General features: G+C 39.9%; 3 protein-coding genes and 2 pseudogenes across 3 annotated transcripts in view; all 5 read right to left on the reverse strand.

Annotated features, from left to right (window-relative positions):
- Positions 1-26,922, reverse strand: part of LOC143513852 (uncharacterized) — a 43,080-nt gene that overhangs the window by 6,467 nt on the left and 9,691 nt on the right. The window lies entirely within an intron of this gene.
- On the reverse strand, positions 10,737-13,460 carry LOC143513731 (protocadherin beta-16-like). The gene has a single exon (XM_077004467.1). It carries the CDS (start codon positions 13,278-13,280, stop codon positions 10,737-10,739), a length of 2,544 nt encoding a protein of 847 aa, XP_076860582.1. The 5' UTR covers positions 13,281-13,460.
- LOC143514530 (protocadherin alpha-C2-like) lies at positions 13,891-16,564 on the reverse strand. Its single transcript, XM_077005846.1, has one exon. It carries the CDS (start codon positions 16,354-16,356, stop codon positions 13,906-13,908), a length of 2,451 nt encoding a protein of 816 aa, XP_076861961.1. The 5' UTR covers positions 16,357-16,564; the 3' UTR covers positions 13,891-13,905.
- On the reverse strand, positions 17,816-21,184 carry LOC143514532 (protocadherin alpha-C2 pseudogene; annotated as a pseudogene).
- Positions 21,435-24,330, reverse strand: LOC143513732 (protocadherin alpha-C2 pseudogene; annotated as a pseudogene).

The following is a 26,922-nucleotide window of genomic DNA, read 5'->3' on the forward strand; positions in this document are numbered from 1 at the left end:
AGTGGATCTGGGTATTTTCTCTTCCACCACTGAGCCATGTGCGCGCCATGGAGACACTATGACAGGTGTATTGTCATTCTGGTCCATAATAATAATGTGTACAGTAACGTTACTGCTGAGTGGAGGAACACCAGAGTCTCTGGCCTCAATGTGGAAAAGGAACTCCTTCTCTATCTCATAATCAAATGTCTTTAGTGCATAAAGATTACCGTTCTCTGGATTTATGGAGAACAGGATGGACATTGAGGTGTTTACTATTTCCTTTTCAATTATGAAATAAACTAGATACTGATTTTCATGGAGATCTGGGTCAATAGCAGTTATAGAACATAATAAGGCCCCCGGTGCATTATTTTCCATAACAGGAATCGTATAGAATGTCTGAAGGAACTGTGGAACATTATCATTGACATCCAGAAGTTCTAAAGTTACTGTTTCATTGTCTGATAATGGAGGGCTCCCTCTATCTGTAACAGTAAATGTGATGTCATATTCTGGAATCCTTTCACGATCCAGCGATTCAGTAACGACAAGCTCATAGTAGTTATCAGAAGACGCCTTGAGGCCAAATGGCATTTTATCAGAAATGTGTACATCTATTTGCCCATTTACTCCTGAGTCTTTATCACTCACACTGACTACTGCAATAACTGTGCCTATACTCACATCTTCTTTAATGGGGTTTGAAAATGATTTTATTGAAATTTCAGGGTGATTATCATTCATGTCTGTAATCAGAACGGTTACTTTGCACTGTGCAGAAAGACTACTAACTCCTTTATCTTTTGCTAATATTTCCATGACATATATCCGGAAATCCTCATAATTAATCATTTCTCTAACTCGAATCTCCCCATTATCCTTATTCAAACTAAACGTGGCTTGTGTTTTTTCAGACGTGTAGAGGCTATATGAGTACTCAATATCTGAATTTGTTCCCTCGTCCCTGTCCGTTGCGTTTAATTTCATAACAAGACTTCCGATTGGAGAATTTTCTGTTAGATTTATTGTATAACTGTCTTTCTCGAATTGGGGAGGATTGTCGTTTGTGTCCAGTACACGAACAATTATGCTGGCTGTTCCAGACCGCGGTGGCACGCCACCATCAACAGCAGTGAGGATCAAACTGAACACAGGACGCTCTTCTCGGTCGAGCGCTTTTGTTAAAATCAAATCCGTAAACTTCGATCCATCGCGGCCACTCTGAATTTCAACCGTGAAGTGCTCGTTCTCACTGAGAAAATATGTTTTGATCGAATTTGTTCCAACGTCCGGATCAAAAGCGTTAGTTAAAGAGAACCGCTCGCCCGCAGGAGTAGATTCTGAAATGTCCAAGTGTATGGTATCCCTACGAAACTGCGGTGCGTTATCATTAATATCCATTATTTCTAGTTCAATGTTGAACATGCGTATTGGATTTTCAATAATGGCGTCCAGTTTCACGAAGCAGGTGGTTTTTGAAGCACACAAATGTTCCCTGTCCATACGCTCTTGGATGTACAAGTCTCCAGTTTCTTTATTCACCTCTAAATATCGTTTGCTTGCCATAATCTCTAAGCGCATTTTACGTTTGTTCAGCTCTTTGACATCAAGGCCTAAATCAGTTGCTAGATTGGCGACGACGGATCCTTCATTCATCTCCTCAGGAATAGAATAATGGGTAACAGCAGACGCAGTATTAAAGATAGCAAACAAAAGAAGAAAGATTGGGACGTACCTACTCATACGATGTGAGTAAACGCGCGTTTCCATTACTATAAGTGATGCTATTCCGGTGCGTAAAATGGTGCGTTTGGTGGCAGTCCGTAGAACTGATCAATCATGTAGAGGTGCAGAAATATTTAGCATTGCCTGAGACACGGAGCAATTCCACAGTCGACATTAAATGCTAGGCGAACTCCTGCGAAAGGGACTGTCATGACGTCCGAAACATTAAATGACTCCGATGCGTTTTACTGGTGAACAGCGACCCGTTGCGCACGCTAAGCCATTAGACAGTCTCGAGCGCGTTTTCCATACTTGTTCCGAAGTCTTCCGTCCGAAGACGTGAAGGATTTGGGGCTCGTTTTAGGGGAGGCGCTCATGATTGCTGGTAGACTTTCACACAGAATAATTCCACCAGAACTAAGGTTCGATTCTGCAACTCCATACGTCACCTTTCCGCGTGCAGGTTTGCAAAACGTTAGGTATACTCTGTTAATCCGTCTACTACTTTTCATTGTTTACTTTGGAATCACACACTCAAGCGACAAAGAAGAGTGATTTATGGGCAAAGGGCATTTCACCGAGCACGGTCACATACAAAGGAGGAGTCTTTCTAAAATGAGAAAGTTTTTGTGTGCAGCCCAGCACGAGAAACGCGTTACAGAAGGATGCTCTCATTGCACGCGCTTGCTCATCAAAGGTGAGCATATTACAGTAGCTTTGCTCTTGTCATTTTGAAGAGTATATTTGTTAGGCATATGCTGATGGATAATAGTGATATCGTGGGTTTATTATATCGCAAATACATTCACAAGACACTTCATAGTTGAGTCAAGTCTCGAGTCTCTAGGGTGCAAGTCCCAATTAATTTTCCAGTATCTGGATAAGAGCCTAAGCTGAGCCTCAAGTCCCCCGTAGACAATGTTTGTATAGTCTTATTATTTATAGTTCATAGTCGCATTTAGCCTATTTATGAGGTTACTAACGCATTCTCAATCACAAAGGCATGGAACGGTGCCTGAAACCTAAAGTTAAATTCATGCTGCTCTGCAAACTAGTATCATCTAAGAAGAACATGGCAGCAGAACCATTGATCATGTAGCTACAAAAAGCTAGACTCTGCTTAAATGATATGGAGCTTAATAGAAAAAAACTTTTATTAGCTAGCTGTCTGGCTAATAATTTACAGGCTAGCATGCATGTTTGCTGTCCACACCAAATGTCTGGTGAGTTTTAAGATGTTTTATGCAATTCAGTGGTTTGTTAATGTTCTTTGTTTCATGCTGCATGGAGTACTTTGAAGTTCTTTTGACTTTCTGACTTTTGAATGTGAGGATTTTAAAGGTCTGTGTAGCCTTGCTGAATTTAAAGTCAGTGCCAGAAGAAAGAGATGCAAAAGAATATAAAACATTGTGCATGACTGTTTTGGGATTGACAAGCAAGACACTCATGTGAGATCAAACAGAAAAAAAACATTTTAGTGATTAGATTCTATCTTTTGCCATACTTAAACTTCACTTAAAGTTTTAAGTCACATTTCACATCACAAGTCAGTTAAACAAAAGTCTGAGTTAAGTCAAAAGTTAGTTAAAAGAAGGTCTGAGTTGAGTCTTGAGTCAGTTAAGGAAAAATATAAATTGAATCTTTGAAAATACATAAAAAGTGTAATGAGTTCACTGACGTGTCTCTTTTTCTGTTACATGACTATAGCAGAGTATAGTACATTCCACAATATGCTAAAATATTTCCTTCACCATCACAAAACTTGAAACACAAAGTGACTGAAAAGTTTAAACAGTTAAAATGTTACAGAATGAAGCACTTACACAACCCAATATGCAGAGCTGGGAGAAATAGCTACAGCACACACAGCAGACCAGACCAGAGTTCTCTTAAAACCAACTCCACAAAACTGAGTTCAGGAGGAGCATGAATCAGATGTTTGGGCCACTACCATGCTTGCAAAAGAGCTTTCACACTTTACCCAAATTACAGAGCAATCAGGGAAATGGCAGTGCTTTCCTTGTATACAAATAAGAAATAATGAGAAATATCAACTTGCAAAAAAAAATCTCACAGTACATTTAAGAGCATTCAAAAGTTTTGTTCATATGCAAAGATTCGTTCTATCCTACCTGTAAAGTAGATGCAGCTGAGTCACTAGTCTCAGTCAGTCCTGTGCTCCTCGGTATACTGGACACGATGTACCGCGACCCCTTTGGCACAGGCTGTCTAACTACTAGTTTTCCCTTCCTGGTCTCTGCTAGAAACAAGCTGTACCAGTAGGCATCATTGGAGACCAGGGTGGAGTCTGCGATGGTGGAGTTCCTTTCACTGATCACACTGTTCCTACACGGAGGAGCCGCTTTACTGGGCTTCGGTTTCTGACACTTCAGCACGATGGTGACCAGTATAGTGATCAGTAACAGAAATGACACTGAGCCCAGTCCGATCACCAGATACAGGTTCAAGTCTGAGAAGATGTCATATTCCAAAGGCACTTCAGTCATGTCAGCGTATGTTTTAAGAGCGGTCTCCACTGTGGACAGTTTGATTGTGACTGTAGCAGAGAGAGAGGGATCTCCGTTGTCCTTGGCGATCACTACCAGCCGTTGGTGACGTGAATCTCTGTAGCTGAACATTCTCATGGTCCGTATTTCTCCATTATACTGGTCCAAGCTGAATAATGTAGCATCCGTGTTCTGTAGAAACTGGTATGTGATCCGGGAGTTGTGCACCGAGTCCGTATCAATTGCAATCACTTTAGCTATCAGAGTTCCTTTATCAGTGGATCTGGGTATTTTCTCTTCCACCACTGACCCATGTGCACGCCATGGAGACACTATGACAGGTGTATTGTCATTCTGGTCCATAATAATAATGTGAACAGTAACGTTACTGCTGAGTGGAGGAACACCAGAGTCTCTGGCCTCAATGTGGAAAAGGAACTCCTTCTCTATCTCATAATCAAATGTCTTTAGTGCATAAAGGTTTCCATTCTCTGGATTAATGGAGAACAAGATGGACATTGAGGTGTTTACTATTTCCTTTTCAATTATGAAATAAACTAGATACTGATTTTCATGGAGATCTGGGTCAATAGCAGTTAAAGAAAATAATAAGGCCCCTGGTGCATTATTTTCCATAACAGGAATCATATAGAATGTCTGAGGGAACTGTGGAACGTTGTCATTGACATCCAGAAGTTCTAAAGTTACTGTTTCATTATCGAATAATGGAGGGTTGCCCCTGTCTTTAACTGTAAATGTGATGTCATACTCTGGAATCTTTTCACGATCCAGCGGTGCTGTTATAACAAGCTCGTAATAATTGTCTGATGATTCTCTGAGCAAAAAAGGAAGTCCATCAGAAATATAAACATCCATTTGACCATTTTCTCCTGAGTCTTTATCAGTCACACTAACCACTGCAATAACTGTGCCCACAGCTATATCCTCTTTAATGGGATTAGTGAATGACTTTATTGAAATTTCTGGGTGGTTGTCATTCATATCTGTAATTAAAATTGTTAATTTACATTGTCCTGATAAGGAATTTATTCCTCGGTCAGTTGCTATAATCTCCATATTGTAAATTTTGAAGTCTTCAAAATTTACCATCTCTTTTACTCTAATTTCTCCATTTTCTTGGTTCAAACTAAACGTGTTCTGTGTTTTCTCAGAAGTATATAGGCTGAAAGAATATATAATTTCTGAATTTGTTCCGTCGTCTTTATCGCTTGCGTTTAATTTCACTACTAAGCTTCCGATCGGGGTGTTTTCTATTAAGTTTATAGTATAACTGTCCTTGTCGAACTGAGGGGCGTTGTCATTTGTATCCAACACGCGAACAATAATACTGGCTGTTCCTGACCGCGCCGGCACTCCGCCATCTACTGCAGTGAGTATCAGACTGTGAATATCCTGCTCTTCTCTGTCTAAAGTCTTTTTGAGAATCAAATCAGCAAATTTCGATCCGTCTCGTCCCGTCTGAATCTCAATACTGAAATGATCACTTTCACTCAGATAGTATGTTTTCACGGAATTTGAACCGATGTCGGGATCCACAGCATTAGTCAGGGAAAACCTCTCCCCCACGGTAGTTGCCTCTGAAATGTCCAAGTGCATAGTGTCTCTTCGAAATTGTGGGGCATTGTCATTAATGTCCATTATCTCAAGTTCAATATTAAACAATCGCACTGGGTTTTCTATTGTGGCGTCCAGTTTGAGAATACAAGTTGCCCACTTTGATGTACACACATGTTCTCTGTTGATCTTCTCTACAATGTACATCTCGCCTGTATCTTTGTTAACGTCTAGATATTTCCTGTTAGAAGCTACGTCCAAACGCATTTTACGTTCACCGAGAGATTTCAAATCCAGGCCCAAATCGGCTGCTAAATTTGCCACTACGGATCCCTCTTCCATTTCTTCAGGAATTGAGTAATGTGTAACGGCAAGGGCTGGTGTAACAAGAACAGACAATAGGCAAAAAAGCAAAACGTACCTTAGCCAGCCCTGGACTTTTAAATTCGCTTCCATTGTCGCGCGCAGAGCAATCAGAGCAAAAACAGCTAGATTCCGGACAGCTTGGATGTAACAAGAAATAATCAAATGTGAGTTAACAGTAAGGACCGATAGAGGAAAGCGTGTAGTCCTGAAAGCGGATACAGCTAGTCTCCACAATAAGGAAATCGTCATGGCAGATTCATTTGTGAAGTGTGTTTTCGTGGTGAACAGCGACTCTTTGTGCAAGAGGGCGTCTGAGCATGAAATATTATATAATATAAATCGAGCAAAAAATACTTAAACATCTAAACGTGTTAATAAACTTGTTTAGATAAGATTCATGTGAATCTCTTACGCTAGACGATGCAACACCTGTACTTTCAGCTATAGTAGGCCTATTTTAATTCACAGGTGAAATAGTTCAGGGGAATTTCAGCATTATTATATTGTATACCTGTTAGTCTTACTGAACTCCTTAGGGTCTACTAACTTTTTAATCTTGTGCTATTATCTCCAGTTCATGGTTTCGAAAATCTTCATGATGAATATTTTTAACCATAATCTTCCAATATATTTAGTCAAATGAAATGATGGCTTGTGCCTTTTTTCTAATGTGTATATGCTATACAATAACCCAATATGCTAATTTGTTGGAGATATTCATGTTAAGTTTATTATATAACCAATTAATATTCCTTAGTATGATGGTTATTTGTATCAAGCATACAGTTATCCTGGCTCATCCTGACCACATCACTATGCCAACATAATCTGTTGCATCAAATTATGCACAGGACATTTTTTTACCCAGAGGTTTGGTTCAAATAAAATTCCATAGATTTTGATTCATATTGGCTAAAGTTAATTTCTATCGTTAAGTTCTAATTTTCACTTATTTCACTAGTCTTCCACAGGAGTAGATTCTGAAATGTCCAAGTGAATGATGTCCCTATGAATCTGCAGTGCGCTATCATTAATGTCCATTATTTCTAGTTCAATACCGAACATGCGTATTGGCTATGAAACAGTGATGTCCAGTTTCATGAAGCAGGTAGTTTTTGGTTTTAACGCATATAAATGTTCCCTGTTCATATGCTATTGGATGTTCAAGTCTCCAGTCTCTTTATTCACCTGCAAATATTTTTTACTCGCCATAATCTCTAAACGCATTTCACGCTTGTTCAGCTCCTTGACATCAAGGCCTAAATTGGTTGCTAGATTGGCGATGATGGATCGTTCATTCATCTCCTCAGGAATAGAATAATGGGTAACAGCAGACACAGTATTAAAGAAAGCAAACAAAAGAAGAAAGAGTGAGAAACAGCAACTTCAGTGAAGTGAGTTAACCCATGATTACATTACTGCACAGAATTTTATTCCAGTGTGCAAAACAACTGGGTTTATGGGAAACTGTGGAATTAATAAGCCATGTAAAAACATACAAAGAGTAAATGATGCAAGAGACAGATGCCGAGTACCTCTGTTCAGATTCCAGTGTAAAGCGAACCGTGGAACTGAATCAACACCAGAACAATGTAAAGACTAATTAATTTTACAGGTGAACAGTGGCTCATTGTGCAAAGTAACAAATTGGACACCATAAAATTCTAGGTACTTTAGGTAGATGAAATCTAGGTCCTCCTGAAAACCAACCCATAGACTTGTGTTCTTTGTAGTGGACAATACTTTTACATACATAACTCTTTTATCTTTTTGATCTACTCTATAAATTCCTGCTGTCTTATAAAGAGGACATCCTCTTTCGATTGATATGTCATGTGACTGGGTTGGTTGCTGGGAACCTCCCATTTCTTTCTCTCCAAGATGGCTTCCATAGGAACAAGCACATTTTATGGAAGGTGGAAAGGTACGTCAAATATTGTCTATTTATTGTGATTTTTCTTATGATATTGACACGTTTTTGTTGATGAACATGTTAGGAATTATATTTTAAATTCTGTATACACTAACATTATTTAGGATTTGAAATATTAGCTTGTTTATGAATGTCCAGCACAATGGACACCAGGATGATATTTAACTCCACACTGTTTTAGGGAACAGAACTGAAGCAGAGAAGATTCTGTACAGGATAGTTCAGGGAGACTCAGATATGGAGCTCTCAGATGATGAGAGAGATGGGGATTATGATCCTGTGCTTGAAGAGAATGTGGAAGAGGAGGAGGAACAGGATGAAGATGCAGGAGTCTCAGAGATAGGCACAGAGACAGAGGCAGAGACAGACAGTGATAAACAGGAAAGGTGTTCTCTGTGGACCAAGAATAGTGTGTATTTTTGTTCCATTACTTGATTTAGTCAGTGCATAAAGTAATTCATTCATATTTATAAATGTTATTATAGACATGTTGATGAACAGAAACTCAGTGGATGAGCTACTTGGCTTTAAACTCTTGGTCCTATGATGTAACAGAATTTTCTTCATTGTGCTTGTTCCTGCTGGTCTTTTTGTTTAAATAATTAGTATTTGTCATTATAGATTCACACCTTTGCTACCTGTGCTTCCTGACTATGAAGATGACCCAAGATCATATGCTGACTGGAGTCCATTTCAATACTTTTCACAGTACTGTACATAGATCACAAAACCTTTGAAGATTTGTCAAGATTCACTAATCAAAGAGAGCTACAATCCAGAGGAGTGTCTCTGAATACTACTCCTCAAGAAATTAGGATCTTCTTTGGGGTCTAAGTCCACATGGCCTGCCTTGGCTATCTCAGAATTAAAATGTTTTGGGCCAAAAAAACAAAAGTGCCCATTATAAGTGGCAAAATGTCAAGAGACAGATTCTTCAAGATTTGAAGCTGCTTAAAATTTGTTGATGACCTAGCAGTCTCTGTTGACATTAGAAAATAGACATTTTGTGGAGAGTCAGGCCTTTACTTGAATGTGTGAAGTAAGGTTGTCTCAGCCTTCCAAGACCACAGAAGGCCTGCATTGATGAGCAATTTATACCATTCACTGGTCGCTGTCCAGTCAGGCAGTTTGTTCCTGGCAAGCTAAACCCTACTGGCTTAAAGGTCTTTGTCCTTGCTTCTCCAAATAGCCTAGTGCGTGATTTTGAAGACTTTCAGGGGAAGAATACATTCAGGGACCAAGCACACGGCATTGGAGTAGCATCAGTTCTGCGTATGGTTGAGACTGTTCGAACCGGGAGCCACTTGTTCTTTGACCGGTACTTCATCACAATTAAGCTCATGGATACATTCCAAGCAAAGGGCATTCCAGCGACAGGGACCATAATGACAAACCGAGTCCCAAAGGAATGCAAGCTACCAGGAGACAAGACGATGCAAAAGCAGGGGAGAGGAACATCAGTGTTGGTGGTCAGAAGGAATCCTGAGCTGGCTCTCACAAAATGGTATAATGATAAAGCAGTGATAATGGCATCCACTGTGCATGGAGGAGACCCAGAGGATATTTGCCTCAGGTGGTCCAAAAAAGAAAAAAAAAACATGTCCAGGTGAGAAGACCAGCAATGATCAAACAATATAAGGACACATGGGAGGTGTAGACTTATGTGACCACATGCTGAGTTTTACCGCATGTCGAACAGAACCACAAAATGGACAACACGTGTGATTACTCACTTTTTTGATGTTGCAATCACAAACTCCTGGATCTAGTACAAGTCTGACAGCAAAGCACTAAACCGATCAGTGAAGAACACAGAACAGTATTTTGATTTTAAACTGCATCTGGCTGAGGAGTTGTTGGATAGTCCAGAACTTGATGGCAACAATGAAGACAGTGAAGAAGAGTATGAACCACCAACCAAAGTAAGAATCCACAACCAGAGCCATCTGTGTGAAAACTGGGAGCTATACACATGCCAGAAATGATGAAAATATCAAGAATGCAGAGAGATGCAGAAACAAGGGCTACAAAGGAAATACGTACATGAGGTGTGCTAAATGTGAAAGGTTTCTGTGCATCACCAAAAAAAAAGAATTGCTTCATGGATTATCATCGCTGAAGAATGCAAAATATGAAATTAAACATAAAGAATGACGACCTGTTTTGAGGGTTGTTTTGTTTTTGAAGTGTAACTCTACAGGTAAACTCAGTTCATTGTCAACTTTTAAGTTTAGTTCACTTTTCATACTAAACTGGATTGTTAGTCCACTTAAGGATAGATTGCCATGATGCAGAGGATTGCAGAAATAAAGCCTGCAAAGGAAAAAATATCCAGTACATGGGGTGTTCTAAATGTTAAACCTGTTTTAAGAGTGAACTTATCATTCTACAAGCCAAATTCATGGTTCATTAAACCATTTTCATGGTTTAGGTTTTTTCTCTATTTTTATACTAAATGGTCTTTTTGTCTACTATAATGGACATGCTGTAAAATGAAAATAAAAATGAAATTTTAAAAAATCTAAATTGTAAGTTGTTTTTTTTTTACCATAAATAGTTAGGAAATCACAACAAAAAAGAAAGTGGATGACACTTTTTTCCCTGGTTCCCAGGAGGTTAGGTTAGATGAAAAACACATGACAAGTACATCAGACTGCACTGCTGTCATATATAAATAAAAATGTGATTAAGAAGTAACAAATTAGAAGAACTGTGCATTCAAATACCTTATGTACATCTGTGAAAGTGAAGACTTGCACATGGAAAGTTTCAATGTCTCCTACCTGTAAAGTAGATGCAGCTGAGTCACTAGTCTCAGTCAGTCCTGTGCTCCTCGGTATACTGGACACGATGTACCGCGACCCCTTTGGCACAGGCTGTCTAACTACTAGTTTTCCCTTCCTGGTCTCTGCTAGAAACAAGCTGTACCAGTAGGCATCATTGGAGACCAGGGTGGAGTCTGCGATGGTGGAGTTCCTCTCACTGATCACACTGTTCCTACATGGAGGAGCCGCTTTACTGGGCTTCGGTTTCTGACACTTCAGCACGATGGTGACCAGTATAGTGATCAGTAACAGAAATGACACTGAGCCCAGTCCGATCACCAGATACAGGTTCAAGTCTGAGAAGATGTCGTATTCCAAAGGCACTTCAGTCATGTCAGCGTATGTTTTAAGAGCGGTCTCCACTGTGGACAGTTTGATTGTGACTGTAGCAGAGAGAGAGGGATCTCCGTTGTCCTTGGCGATCACTACCAGCCGTTGGTGGCGTGAGTCTCTGTAGCTGAACATTCTCATGGTCCGTATTTCTCCATTATACTGGTCCAAGCTGAATAATGTAGCATCCGTGTTCTGTAGAAACTGGTATGTGATCCGGGAGTTGTGCACCGAGTCCGTATCAATTGCAATCACTTTAGCTATCAGAGTTCCTTTATCAGTGGATCTGGGTATTTTCTCTTCCACCACTGACCCATGTGCGCGCCATGGAGACACTATGACAGGTGTATTGTCATTCTGGTCCATAATAATAATGTGAACAGTAACGTTACTGCTGAGTGGAGGAACACCAGAGTCTCTGGCCTCAATGTGGAAAAGGAACTCCTTCTCTATCTCATAATCAAATGTCTTTAGTGCATAAAGATTACCATTCTCTGGATTAATGGAGAACAGGATGGACATCGAGGTGTTTACAATTTCCTTTTCAATTATGAAATAAACTAGATACTGATTTTCATGGAGATCTGGGTCAATAGCAGTTAAAGAATATAATAAGGCCCCTGGTGCATTATTTTCCATAACAGGAATCGTATAGAATGTCTGAGGGAACTGTGGAACGTTATCATTGACATCCAGAAGTTCTAAAGTTACTGTTTCATTATCGAATAATGGAGGGTTGCCCCTGTCTTTAACTGTAAATGTGATGTCATACTCTGGAATCTTTTCACGATCCAGCGGTGCTGTTATAACAAGCTCGTAATAATTATCTGATGATTCTCTGAGCAAAAAAGGAAGTCCATCAGAAATATAAACATCCATTTGACCATTTTCTCCTGAGTCTTTATCAGTCACACTAACCACTGCAATAACTGTGCCCACAGCTATATCCTCTTTAATGGGATTAGTGAAAGACTTTATTGAAATTTCTGGGTGGTTGTCATTCATATCTGTAATTAAAATAGTTAATTTGCATTGTCCAGATAAAGAATTTTTTCCTTGGTCAGTTGCTATAATCTCCATATTGTAAATTTTGAAGTCTTCAAAATTTACCATCTCTTTTACTCTAATTTCTCCATTTTCTTGGTTCAAACTAAACGTGTTCTGTGTTTTCTCAGAAGTATATAGGCTGAAAGAATATATAATTTCTGAATTTGTTCCGTCGTCTTCATCGCTTGCGTTTAATTTCACTACTAAGCTTCCGATCGGGGTGTTTTCTATTAAGTTTATAGTATAACTGTCCTTGTCGAACTGAGGGGCGTTGTCATTTGTATCCAACACGCGAACAATAATACTGGCTGTTCCTGACCGCGCCGGCACTCCGCCATCTACTGCAGTGAGTATCAGACTGTGAATATCCTGCTCTTCTCTGTCTAAAGTCTTTTTGAGAATCAAATCAGCAAATTTCGATCCGTCTCGTCCCGTCTGAATCTCAATACTGAAATGATCACTTTCACTCAGATAGTATGTTTTCACGGAATTTGAACCGATGTCGGGATCCACAGCATTAGTCAGGGAAAACCTCTCCCCCACGGTAGTTGCCTCTGAAATGTCCAAGTGCATAGTGTCTCTTCGAAATTGTGGGGCATTGTCATTAATGTCCATTATCTCAAGTTCAATATTAAACAGTCGCACTGGGTTTTCTATTGTGGCGTCCAGTTTGAGAACACACGTTGTGGCAGATTTTGATAGGCAAAGATACTCCCTGTCAATTCTCTCTACAATGTACATTTCACCCGTATCTTTTTTAACATCTAAATATTTCCTGTTGGAAGCTACGTCCAAACGCATTTTACGTTCACGTAGAGTCTTTAAATCAAGGCTCAAATCTGCTGCCAGATTTGCAACTACGGACCCCTCTTCCATTTCCTCAGGAATTGAGTAATGGATAACGGCAAGGGCTGGTTTAAATACGACGGACAACAAGAAGAACATCGAAACGTACCTTAACCGATACTGGGCTTTCAAATTCGCTTCCATGACTGCTAGCTCCGCGCGCAAAGCAACGACAGCAAAAATATATAGGTTCGGCAAAACCAAGACGTTACGTGAAATATATTCGTCGCTAAAAGTCAGAGGACAAAAACAGTACAGACCAATCGAAGGGAAAGTGAATAGTCCTGCAAGCTAGATTGTAACCTTGCTTTCGTCATGCTGTAAGAAACAATGATGGCGATACATATTTCAAGGCGAGGTATGTATTCGTGGTGAACAGCGACTCTTTGTGCATGACGGGTGCATGTCTGTCAGTAAATTCCAAGACGTGGTTAAATGATTGACTACATAAACAGAGCTAAAAAGTTTAATTCTGGTCATCATGAAAGTGTCAATAATCTTTTCTCTGGGGAATAACACTGCTTGCATTATGAACATGTAGACAAATCCTAGACCAGTATAGTCTAAATCTAGACCAGGATAGATTAATCCTACACCAGAATATTGATTTGAACTAAAATTACAGTGCCACTGTTTACATTCATATTTATTTTACAAAGTCACTTATAAGGTAAAGTGTATTAGAATGACAAATGCAATTCACACAAACAGCATAAGACCATAGATGTATTAATCATGCTGCACTAACCAGAAAATAACAAAAATTGTGTCATACTTTGCATCCTACCTGTAAAGTAGATGCAGCTGAGTCACTAGTCTCAGTCAGTCCTGTGCTCCTCGGTATACTGGACACGATGTACCGCGACCCCTTTGGCACAGGCTGTCTAACTACTAGTTTTCCTTTCCTGGTCTCTGCTAGAAACAAGCTGTACCAGTAGGCATCATTGGAGACCAGGGTGGAGTCTGCGATGGTGGAGTTCCTCTCACTGATCACACTGTTCCTACACGGAGGAGCCGCTTTACTGGGCTTCGGTTTCTGACACTTCAGCACGATGGTGACCAGTATAGTGATCAGTAACAGAAATGACACTGAACCCAGTCCGATCACCAGATACAGGTTCAAGTCTGAGAAGATGTCATATTCCAAAGTCACTTCAGTCATGTCAGCGTATGTTTTAAGAGCGGTCTCCACTGTGGACAGTTTGATTGTGACTGTAGCAGAGAGAGAGGGATCTCCGTTGTCCTTAGCGATCACTACCAGCCGTTGGTGGCGTGAGTCTCTGTAGCTGAACATTCTCATGGTCCGTATTTCTCCATTATACTGGTCCAAGCTGAACAATGTAGCATCCGTGTTCTGTAGAAACTGGTATGTGATTCGGGAGTTGTGCACCGAGTCCGTATCAATAGCAATAACCTTTGCTATCAGAGTTCCTTTATCAATGGATCTCTGGATCTTTTCTTCCACGACTGAGCCGTGTGCGCGCCATGGAGACACTATGACAGGTGTATTGTCATTCTGGTCCATAATAATAATGTGAACAGTAACGTTACTGCTGAGTGGAGGAACACCAGAGTCTCTGGCCTCAATGTGGAAAAGGAACTCCTTCTCTATCTCATAATCAAATGTCTTTAGTGCATAAAGATTACCATTCTCTGGATTAATGGAGAACAGCATAGACATAGAGGTGTTCACTATTTCCTTTTCAATTATGAAGTAAACTAGATACTGATTTTCATGGAGGTCTGGGTCATGTGCAGTTATAGAACCTAACAATGCTCCTGGTGTGTTATTTTCCATAACATTTATTGTGTAGAAAGTCTGTGGAAACTTAGGTACATTGTCATTTATGTCAAGAAGTTCTAAATTTATTGTTTCATTATCAGATAATGGGGGGTTGCCCCTGTCTTGAACTGTAAATGTTATGTCATATTCTGATATGTTTTCACGGTCTAATGGTTCAGAAACTACCAATTCAAAATAGTTGTCAGATAATTCTTTAAGCTTAAAAGGTAGTTTTTCTGAAATATGAATATATATTTGTCCATTTTCTCCTGAATCTTTATCACTCACACTAACCAATGCAATAACTGTACCTACAGATATATCTTCTTTAATGGGGCTTGAAAATGACTTAATAGAAATTTCTGGATGATTGTCATTCATATCTGTTATCAGAATTGTTAACTTACACTGGCCTGTTAAAGCAGTGGACCCTTTGTCTGTTGCAATAACTTCCATATCATAAATCTTAAAATCTTCATAATTAATCATCTCTTTGACTCTGATCTCACCATTGTTTTCATTTAAACTGAAAGTCTCTTGTGTTTTTTCCGAAGTATAAAGACTAAAAGAATATTTTATGTCCGAATTTGTGCCCTCGTCTGTATCTGTTGCGTTTAATTTTACAACAAGGCTTCCAATGGGCGAGTTTTCCATTAAGTGCACGGTATAACTCTCCTTATCGAAATGAGGGGCGTTGTCGTTTGTGTCCAGAACGCGAACTATGATGTTGGCTGTTCCTGAACGCACGGGCACTCCGCCATCTACTGCAGTGAGTATCAGATTATGAATAGCCTGCTCCTCTCTGTCTAAAGATTTTTTCATAATCAAGTCAGCAAATTTAGAACCATCTCGTCCAGTTTGTATTTCAATTGTAAAGTGGGCGTTTTCACTTAAGTAATAAGTGTTTATTGAATTACTGCCAATATCTGGGTCCAGCGCATTGTTCAGAGAGAATCTTTCCCCAACCGGCGTTGATTCGGAAATATCCAAGTGCATTGTATCTCTCCTAAAATGTGGAGCATTATCGTTGATATCTATAATTTCTATCTCGATGTTAAACATTCGAATCGGATTTTCTATCGTTGCATCTAGTTTTAGATAACACGTCATTTTGGAAATACAAAGATATTCCCTGTCTATCTTTTGTAAAATATACAGTTCTCCGGTTTCTTTGTTGATATCCAAGTATTTCTTCGTAGCGATCGTATCCAAACGCATTTTCCGTTTGTTTAACGTTTGTACATCCAGCCCTAAATCTGCTGCTAAATTTGCCACCACAGATCCTTCCTCCATTTCTTCTGGGACTGAATAGTGTGTCACGGCAGTTGCGGTTCTAAAGATAGTGGACAACAGCACGACGAAAATCAAGACGTACCTTAACCAAGCTTGGACTCTCATTTCGCTTCCGTTGTTTCCTAGCCGAATGCACATTGTCATAATAAAACCAAATGTTTCCGAAATGTCACAGAAGGAAATATTTAATGGAAAACCGCGTCCATATGCCAAGACAACAAAATATCCCTGTAGGACGCGAAACCAAGACGTAAACCCACCCTCGAAGGCGTCTTCTTCCAAATTTGATGCTGACGTGGCGACTAGTAAACACCGTCTCAATACATTTTCATGAAGCACAGCGACTCTTTGCGCACAAGGCAAGCAGGTACACCGTACCCAAAATGTAGAGATAATAGCAGACGATGTGTAATTTTAAAATCATGTCTCATAAAAAGCAAAGAATATTATGAAATAATAAACGTGGCAAGACAAGGAAAACAGCATATTTTCTCTCCCATCGCTGTGTCTATGTAAAGCGACCTTGAGTGTGAGAAAGGCTCTATATAAATTGAACGTATTATTATTATTATTATTATTATTATTATTAAATTATAAAAGTGCAATATGTTAGGTGCAGTAACACAGAAAACTGAATAAAATGTTTTTCAGCCTAAACACTATTTATAACATCTACAAATCTGAGCTGAACCGTGTGAGAACCCAGAATCTATTAAACAATCACCGGCGTGGTGTAGTGTTAATGTTCAAGCATTAAGGATTGTCCAATCAAATCACTTGGAGTTATCTAAATGTAAAAAAATCTGTCATATGCTTTGTATTCATTTTGATCAAATCTCATTTTTTTCATAATGCAGATGTGCCCTTAATTTTCAGGAACTTGTGAATGTATATATAGATCCCAAGTACAAGTACAAGTACAAATGAGCATGTATGGTCAAATTAACATGTATATTTTTAAGACAAGTGAATGATGGGAGTTGTGATGATCACCAGTATGGCACCTTATAAACAGACAGAGTAGGTAGGCCCTTCACTGTAAACATCTCCAGAGTCTTTACCTCTAGCTGCATGAACTGAAGTGATGGTTCATTCCAAACTGATCCTGATGCACAATCACAGTAAAAGGAGTGAATCTAAGAGTTCTGATGGATTACTATTGTGACTAGTAAAGAAGAGGAAAGATCAGACATTTGAATAAATTGCATTGTTTTTGTTTTTGTTTTCTTTAAGGGATGAATTAAACACACCAAGCCAACATTTCTATGAATGAGCATTGGTGTTAAGGATAAACATGGAGTCTTAGACCAAGTGTCATAACAAGAATTATTTAATCTGGTGGAGGCTATGATGTAGTTCTTCAAGTTCATCCAAGCTATTAAGTATTCATTGGCACAGTTAAGACCAAGCACTGTTCTGGGGTCAGGCATAAAAGCATGCTGAAGTATATATTAAGAAGAATCACTTTCATTTTCAAAAGTGCCAAAGCCCAAAACTAGGCTAATTTTCCCTTAAAATGTATGTGTCATGGGAACTGGAAATACTGGATAAACACTTTATCTTCCTGGAATAAGACACTTAATAAAGGAAAAGTGTCATTATGAAGTATTGCTTATCCTCAGTTGTAGACAACTGAATTTTGTAGGTCACCTTATTAAGGTCCTTCATCAAAATTAGTTTGGTTATTGAACAACAAAAATTTGCAAACCACACATTCAGCATTTACATGATCTACAGAGATCCACAATTCCTATTCGCTCTGGTATGTTCATGCTGTCTACGTTATTGGTTCACATAATTAATGGATATTTCTTATTATTTAGTGGTTTAATGACATAGTTTAAAGAAATAGTTTCAACCCAATGGTATTCGCTCTGCTTATTTGTCTTCCCTTATCTTTCTGCCTTAAGTGTCGGAGCATTTTAAGCCACAGGGTCAACACACAGACATTAGTGAGGTTCAATAACTGAACTCCATTAGCCCGGACTGATAATAATGGCATCCAGCATTTTTTGACTTATACTCATCAGCAGTGAGCGTGAGAGGTCACTGAGCCATTAGGTAATGAGAACAATAAAGTCTAAGTAACATGTCAGTAACTGCACTAATATGATAGTAACTGCCCCAATGTGAAAGTAACTGTTCTACATAGAGGAATTTCCAACACATAATGTGATCATAAGTACATTCACAGCATGTTGCAGCACCAAAGAGTTTTGTTACCATGTAATTGTCCATGGGGCTAATCATCCTATGTCAGTGGTAGCAGTAGTAGTAGTGGTTATGGTAGTAGTATTTAATACTATTCTTTTTTTTATGTTGCTTTGTAAATTATAATTATGCACTCAAATACCTTCAAGATAAGGGACTTAAATGTCGACTGTATCTATATAAACAGACAAACAAATTAAAAGTACTTTACCCTACCTGTAAAGTAGATGCAGCTGAGTCACTAGTCTCAGTCAGTCCTGTGCTCCTCGGTATACTGGACACGATGTACCGCGACCCCTTTGGCACAGGCTGTCTAACTACTAGTTTTCCTTTCCTGGTCTCTGCTAGAAACAAGCTGTACCAGTAGGCATCATTGGAGACCAGGGTGGAGTCTGCGATGGTGGAGTTCCTTTCACTGATCACACTGTTCCTACACGGAGGAGCCGCTTTACTGGGCTTCGGTTTCTGACACTTCAACACGATGGTGACCAGTATAGTGATCAGTAACAGAAATGACACTGAACCCAGTCCGATCACCAGATACAGGTTCAAGTCTGAGAAGATGTCATATTCCAAAGGCACTTCAGTCATGTCAGCGTATGTTTTAAGAGCGGTCTCCACTGTGGACAGTTTGATTGTGACTGTAGCAGAGAGAGAGGGATCTCCGTTGTCCTTGGCGATCACTACCAGCCGTTGGTGACGTGAGTCTCTGTAGCTGAACATTCTCATGGTCCGTATTTCTCCATTATACTGGTCCAAGCTGAATAATGTAGCATCAGTGTTCTGTAGAAACTGGTATGTGATTCGGGAGTTGTGCACCGAGTCCGTATCAATAGCAATAACCTTTGCTATCAGTGTTCCTTTATCAGTGGATCTCTGGATCTTTTCTTCCACGACTGAGCCGTGTGCGCGCCATGGAGACACTATGACAGGTGTATTGTCATTCTGGTCCATAATAATAATGTGAACAGTAACGTTACTGCTGAGTGGAGGAACACCAGAGTCTCTGGCCTCAATGTGGAAAAGGAACTCCTTCTCTATCTCATAATCAAATGTCTTTAGTGCATAAAGGTTTCCATTCTCTGGATTAATGGAGAACAGCATAGACATAGAGGTGTTCACTATTTCCTTTTCAATTATGAAGTAAACTAGATACTGATTTTCATGGAGGTCTGGGTCGTGTGCAGTAAGGGAGCTCAGTAATGCTCCTGGTGCATTGTTTTCTATAACTTGTATAGTATAGTGTGACTGTAGAAACTGTGGAACATTGTCATTAACATCCAGCAGCTCTAAGGTTAAAGTTTCATTATCAGATAATGGAGGTGTGCCTCTGTCAGTAACAGTAAATGTAATATCGTATTCTTGAAACTTTTCACGGTCTAATGGTTCAGATACTGCAAGTTCATAATAATTGTCAGATGATTCTTTCAGCACAAAAGGTAATTTATCAGAAATATTCACATCTAATTGACCATTTTCTGCAGAATCTTTATCACTCACACTAATAATTGCAATGACTGTGCCTACAGCTATGTTCTCTTTTACCTGGCTTGAAAATGATTTTATAGAAATTTCAGGATGGTTGTCATTCATATCTGTGATTAAAATAGTTACTTTGCATTGTCCAGAGAGACTGTTAACCCCTTTATCTGTTGCTATGACCTCCATGTCATAAATCCTAAAATCCTCGTAATTAATCATTTCTTTAACTCTGATCTCCCCATTTTCAGAGTTCAAAGTAAACGTTTCCTGTGTTTTCTCTGATGTGTAAAGACTGAACGAATAAACTATATCCGAATTGGATCCTTCATCGAGATCCGTCGCGTTTAGCTTTACAACAAGAAAACCAATTGGAGAATTTTCCATTAGATGTATGTTGTAGCTCTCGCGATCAAATTTAGGGGTGTTGTCATTCGTGTCCAAAACGCGCACTATAATGCTCGCTGTGCCGGAGCGCGCAGGGACTCCGCCGTCCACTGCGGTTAATATCAGATTGTGAATGGCCTGCGTCTCTCGATCTAAAACCTGTGTGAGAATTAAATCAGCAAATTTGGAACCATCTCTGCCTGTCTGTATTTTAATGTCGAAATGTTCGCTCTCACTTAAATAATAGGTTTTAATTGAATTCGTTCCTATATCTGGGTCAACTGCGTTACTTAAAGAGAAACGCTCACCCGCCGATGTGGACTCTGATATATCTAAATGTATCGTATCCCTCCGAAACTGAGGCGCATTATCATTTATGTCCACAATCTCAATTTCAATGTTGAATATTCGTACTGGGTTCTCAAGTATAACCTCCATTTTAATAAAGCAAGTCGTTGCTGTTTTAAAACAGAGATGCTCTCTGTCCATCTTTTCCAAAATGTAGAGCTCGCCGGTCTCTTTGTTTACTTCAAGGTACTTCTTACTCGAAATAATGTCTAACCTCATTTTTCGTTTCCCCAGTGTTTTCACATCCAGTCCCAAATCAGCGGCTAAATTTGCGACAACGGATCCTTCTTCCATTTCCTCAGGAATAGAGTAGTGAGTAACAGCAGATGCTCCGCGAAAACAAGAAGAGAAAAGAAGAAAGACCCACACGTACCTCCGTAGCTGCGCGTTCATTGTTTCACGGTAAAGATCTCGGTCTCACTCATGAGCACAGAATCCAGAAAAATACAATGTATCGATTATAAAAACGTCTTTCAAATGATGTCTTATACGAAATTTAAGCATGCGGACATCCAGATGGACGGACGAAGCTGCTATCACTACATACGTCATGGGGTTGGGTGCAGGTCTGTCCTACCAAACACTGTCACAGCAACGAAATTTAAATGCGTTTTCTTAGAGAACAGCGACGCTCCGTGTATAGTCCTACCATTTTTTGTAACTATAGACAGTTGTTACAGTACTGAAACTATTACCACACGAACATTTCAAATTAAAAAGATGTATGTAAAGCAAATAATCAAATTGTATCTGTGGATCATGTTTCTTGCACCTGTGACAGTTAGTAGAGTTTAGCCTTAATAGTTTGTATTTCTTACCTGTAAAGTAGATGCAGCTGAGTCACTAGTCTCAGTCAGTCCTGTGCTCCTCGGTATACTGGACACGATGTACCGCGACCCCTTTGGCACAGGCTGTCTAACTACTAGTTTTCCTTTCCTGGTCTCTGCTAGAAACAAGCTGTACCAGTAGGCATCATTGGAGACCAGGGTGGAGTCTGCGATGGTGGAGTTCCTCTCACTGATCACACTGTTCCTACACGGAGGAGCCGCTTTACTGGGCTTCGGGTTCTGACACTTCAGCACGATGGTGACCAGTATAGTGATCAGTAATAGAAATGACACTGAGCCCAGTCCGATCACCAGATACAGATTCAAGTCTGAGAAGATGTCGTATTCCAAAGGCACTTCAGTCATGTCAGCGTATGTTTTAAGAGCGGTCTCCACTGTGGACAGTTTGATTGTGACTGTAGCAGAGAGAGAGGGATCTCCGTTGTCCTTGGCGATCACTACCAGCCGTTGGTGGCGTGAGTCTCTGTAGCTGAACATTCTCATGGTCCGTATTTCTCCATTATACTGGTCCAAGCTGAACAATGTAGCATCAGTGTTCTGTAGAAACTGGTATGTGATCCGAGAATTATGCACTGAGTCCGTATCAATTGCGATCACTTTAGCTATCAGAGTTCCTTTATCAGTGGATCTGGGTATTTTCTCTTCCACCACTGAGCCGTGTGCGCGCCATGGAGACACTATGACGGGAGTATTGTCATTCTGGTCCATAATAATAATGTGAACAGTAACGTTACTGCTGAGTGGAGGAACACCAGAGTCTCTGGACTCAATGTGGAAAAGGAACTCCTTCTCTATCTCATAATCAAATGTCTTTAGTGCATAAAGGTTTCCATTCTCTGGATTAATGGAGAACAGCATAGACATAGAGGTGTTCACTATTTCCTTTTCAATTATGAAATAGACTAGATATTGATTTTCATGGAGATCTGGGTCGTGTGCAGTAAGGGAGCTCAATAATGCTCCTGGTGCATTATTTTCCATAACCTGTATGGTGTAGTATGATTGAAGAAACTGAGGAACATTGTCATTGACATCCAACAGTTCTAAAGTTACTGTTTCATTATCAGATAATGGTGGGTTGCCTCTGTCTGTAACAGTAAATGTGATGTCATATTCCGGCACCTTTTCACGGTCCAACGATTCAGACACTAAAAGCTGGTAATAATTATCAGATGATTCTTTCAATGCAAAAGGTAATTTATCAGAAATATGAATATCTATTTTACCATTTTCTTCTGAGTCTTTATCATTTACACTAACCACTGCAATTACGGTACCCACACTCACATCTTCCTTAATTGGGCTCGAGAATGATTTGATGGATATTTCTGGATGATTATCATTCATATCAGATATTAAAATTCTTACTTTGCATTTCCCTGACAAAGGATTTGCTCCTTTATCTGTTGCCACAATTTCCATGTCATAAATCCTGAAATCTTCGTAATTAATCGTTTCTTTCACTCTGATTTCACCATTACCTAAGTTTAGACTGAAAGTTTCCTGTGTTTTCTCTGACGTGTATAGGCTGTAAGCATACGTTATGTCGGAATTTGATCCTTCATCTGCGTCGGTTGCATTTAGCTTAACGACAAGACTTCCAATCGGCGAGTTTTCCATTAGATCTATAGAATAACTCTCTTTGTCGAACCGAGGAGGATTATCGTTGGTGTCAAGCACGCGCACAATGACACTAGCTGTACCAGTTCGCGCGGGGACGCCGCCGTCTACCGCTGTAAGTATTAAATTATGAACAGCTTTTTCTTCTCTGTCCACAGCCTTTTTTAAAATCAATTCTGTAAATTTTGATCCATCACGACCCGTTTGGATTTCAATGGAAAAATGCTCACTTTCACTAAGATAGTAAGTTTTTACTGAATTTACACCGAGGTCCGGATCAATTGCATTATTTAAGGCGAATCGTTCGCCAGCAGGGGTTGATTCAGAAATGTCTACATGCATCGTGTCCCTTCTAAAATTAGGCGCATTGTCATTAATGTCCAAGATTTCCAGCTCAATGTTAAACATTCGCACGGGGTTTTCAATAGTAGCGTCCAGTTTCATTATACACGTTGTAGCAGATTTAGAGGGACAGATATGTTCTCGATCAATCCTCTCTGATATGAACAGCTCACCGTTTTCTTTGTTAATATCCAAATATTTTTTATTAGATAAAGTATCGAGTCGTATTTTCCGTCGACCCAGCGTCCTAACATCCAGACCAAGATCCGTTGCTAAATTGGCCACAACGGAACCTTCCTCCATTTCCTCGGGAATAGAATAATGGGTAACAGCCACCGCTATACTTAATGAAGATAGAATTACGAGGACAACGTACCTTTTTCTTAGCAAATTTCTCTTTTGACCATCCATTGCTCGATGTCCTATAAGTACCAGGCGTAAACAAAGGAAAAAGAAAAACCACACGCAACAGTCCCCAAACGCAGTTCCTCACAGTTTAAAGCGGTGTGCAACCGACGAAGGCTGTGAAATCCTTCAAATTTCTGTCACCGATCAGAGAAATCCTTAGACTGCTACCAACAAAGCAAACGCGCCTTGTCAGCACTGGGTGTGACGTCAACCGTTTACATTACTGCGTTTCTTGGAGAACAGCGACGCTGTGCGCACTAGTGTGCGTTATGCACAAACCCGCATTACGCACCAAGTCTGAGAGGATGCTGTGGTGAAATAAACCACATAATTCACTGCCACACATCACTGCTCAAAGTGATGCTCAAGACCATTTTAGATTTTTGTACTCATGATCAATCAAAACAATCCTAAATCCAGTATTAGGAGAATACAGCTTTATTCTGCAATGCAAATTTAGGAATATCCAAAAACAATATGTCAAAGTCTCAAGATCACATACCAGTGACTAAAGTTAGAAGAAAATAAACATCCCTACCTGTAAAGTAGATGCAGCTGAGTCACTAGTCTCAGTCAGTCCTGTGCTCCTCGGTATACTGGACACGATGTACCGCGACCCCTTTGGCACAGGCTGTCTAACTACTAGTTTTCCTTTCCTGGTCTCTGCTAGAAACAAGCTGTACCAGTAGGCATCATTGGAGACCAGGGTGGAGTCTGCGATGGTGGAGTTCCTCTCACTGATCACACTGTTCCTACACGGAGGAGCCGCTTTACTGGGCTTCGGTTTCTGACACTTCAGCACGATGGTGACCAGTATAGTGATCAGTAACAGAAATGACACTGAGCCCAGTCCGATCACCAGATACAGGTTCAAGTCTGAGAAGATGTCGTATTCCAAAGGCACTTCAGTCATGTCAGCGTATGTTTTAAGAGCGGTCTCCACTGTGGACAGTTTGATTGTGACTGTAGCAGAGAGAGAGGGATCTCCGTTGTCCTTGGCGATCACTACCAGCCGTTGGTGGCGTGAGTCTCTGTAGCTGAACATTCTCATGGTCCGTATTTCTCCATTATACTGGTCCAAGCTGAACAATGTAGCATCAGTGTTCTGTAGAAACTGGTATGTGATTCGGGAGTTGTGCACCGAGTCCGTATCAATTGCGATCACTTTAGCTATCAGAGTTCCTTTATCAGTGGATCTGGGTATTTTCTCTTCCACCACTGAGCCGTGTGCGCGCCATGGAGACACTATGACGGGTGTATTGTCATTCTGGTCCATAATAATAATGTGAACAGTAACGTTACTGCTGAGTGGAGGAACACCAGAGTCTCTGGCCTCAATGTGGAAAAGGAACTCCTTCTCTATCTCATAATCAAATGTCTTTAGTGCATAAAGATTACCATTCTCTGGATTAATGGAGAACAGCATAGACATAGAGGTGTTCACTATTTCCTTTTCAATTATGAAGTAAACTAGATACTGATTTTCATGGAGGTCTGGGTCGTGTGCAGTGATTGAACTCAATAATGCTCCAGGTGCGTTGTTTTCTATAACCTGTATTGTATAATGTGATTGTCCAAACTGTGGAACATTGTCGTTAATGTCTAACAGTTCTAGAGTTATAGTTTCATTATCAGATAACGGAGCTTGGCCCTTGTCTGTAACGGTAAATGTGATGTCATATTCCGGAACCTTTTCACGGTCTAATGGTTCTGAAATAACAAGTTCGTAATAATTATCAGATGATTCTTTAAGCGCAAAAGGCAGATTTTCGGGGATACGAATGTCAATTTGTCCATTTTCACCTGAATCTTTATCACTTACACTAACAACTGCAATGACTGTGCCTACATCTATATCCTCTTTAACTGGATTAGAAAAAGATCGTATGGAAATTTCCGGATGATTGTCATTCATGTCGGTAATCATAAGAGTTAGCTTACACTGGCCGGATAATGAATTAGTACCTTTGTCCTTTGCTATAATTTCCATGTTATAAATTCGGAAGTCCTCATAATTAATCATTTCTTTAACTCTTATCTCACCAGAATCGTGATTTAAGCTGAAAACCTCTTGTGCCTTTTCTGATGTATAGAGACTGAATGAATATGTTATTGCTGCGTTAGAGCCTTCATCTTTATCTGTTGCATTTAGTTTAACCACGAGGCTCCCGATGGGGGAGTTCTCTGTTAGATTTATTGTATAGCTCTCCTGGTCAAACTTAGGCGCGTTGTCATTTGTATCTAGCACGCGAACAATAATGCTAGCCGTTCCTGAGCGCGCGGGGACTCCGCCATCTACAGCTGTGAGCATCAGATTATGCACAGCTTGAATTTCACGGTCTAATGCTTTTTTTAAAATTAAATCTGCAAATTTCGAACCGTCTCTCCCTGACTGTATTTCTATATCAAAATATTCGCTTTCACTTAAATAGTATGTTTTTACAGAATTGGAGCCAACATCTGAATCTACCGCATTGCTGACTGAAAATCTTTCACCTGCTGGTGTGGATTCCGAGATGTCCAGATGAACAGCGTCTCGTCTAAAATGCGGATTATTGTCGTTAATATCTGTTATTTCTAATTCTATATAAAATATGCGCACAGGACTCTCAACGGTAACTTCCATTTTTAAAAAGCAAGTCGTCGTTGTTTTAGCTGGACACAGATGTTCACGATCGATCTTTTCTAGTATGTAGAGCTCCCCTTTGTCTTTGTTAATGTCGAGATATTTCTTATTTGCAATAACATCTAAACGAACCTTTCGTTTCGTTAGTGTCTTTACATCTAGTCCTAAATCAGCGGCTAGATTTGCAACCACGGATCCTTTTTCCATCTCTTCGGGAATAGAATAATGAGTTACAGCAAACGACGTATGGATCATTCCGCAGAATAAAATAAGGCGTGAGACGTACCTTCCCCAGGATCGCGTGATCACATATGCGCCCATTGTCTCCGTACGTCCTTAAATAACGCAGCCTATGCAATATATCGAATTCCACTAACTCGTCGAATAAATGGTTGGTAGTTTGTATTGCACTGAATGAAAAAAACTGTTTTGCTGTAACCG

This window comes from Brachyhypopomus gauderio, chromosome 5 (assembly GCF_052324685.1).
Source record: "Brachyhypopomus gauderio isolate BG-103 chromosome 5, BGAUD_0.2, whole genome shotgun sequence".
Classification (NCBI taxonomy): domain Eukaryota; kingdom Metazoa; phylum Chordata; class Actinopteri; order Gymnotiformes; family Hypopomidae; genus Brachyhypopomus; species Brachyhypopomus gauderio.

Bases quoted from the DNA above. Each gene is read 5' to 3' on its own strand.
- LOC143514530 (XM_077005846.1), bottom strand. From the start codon at position 16,356: ATGACAATGTGCATTCGGCTAGGAAACAACGGAAGCGAAATGAGAGTC.
- LOC143513731 (XM_077004467.1), bottom strand. From the start codon at position 13,280: ATGGAAGCGAATTTGAAAGCCCAGTATCGGTTAAGGTACGTTTCGATG.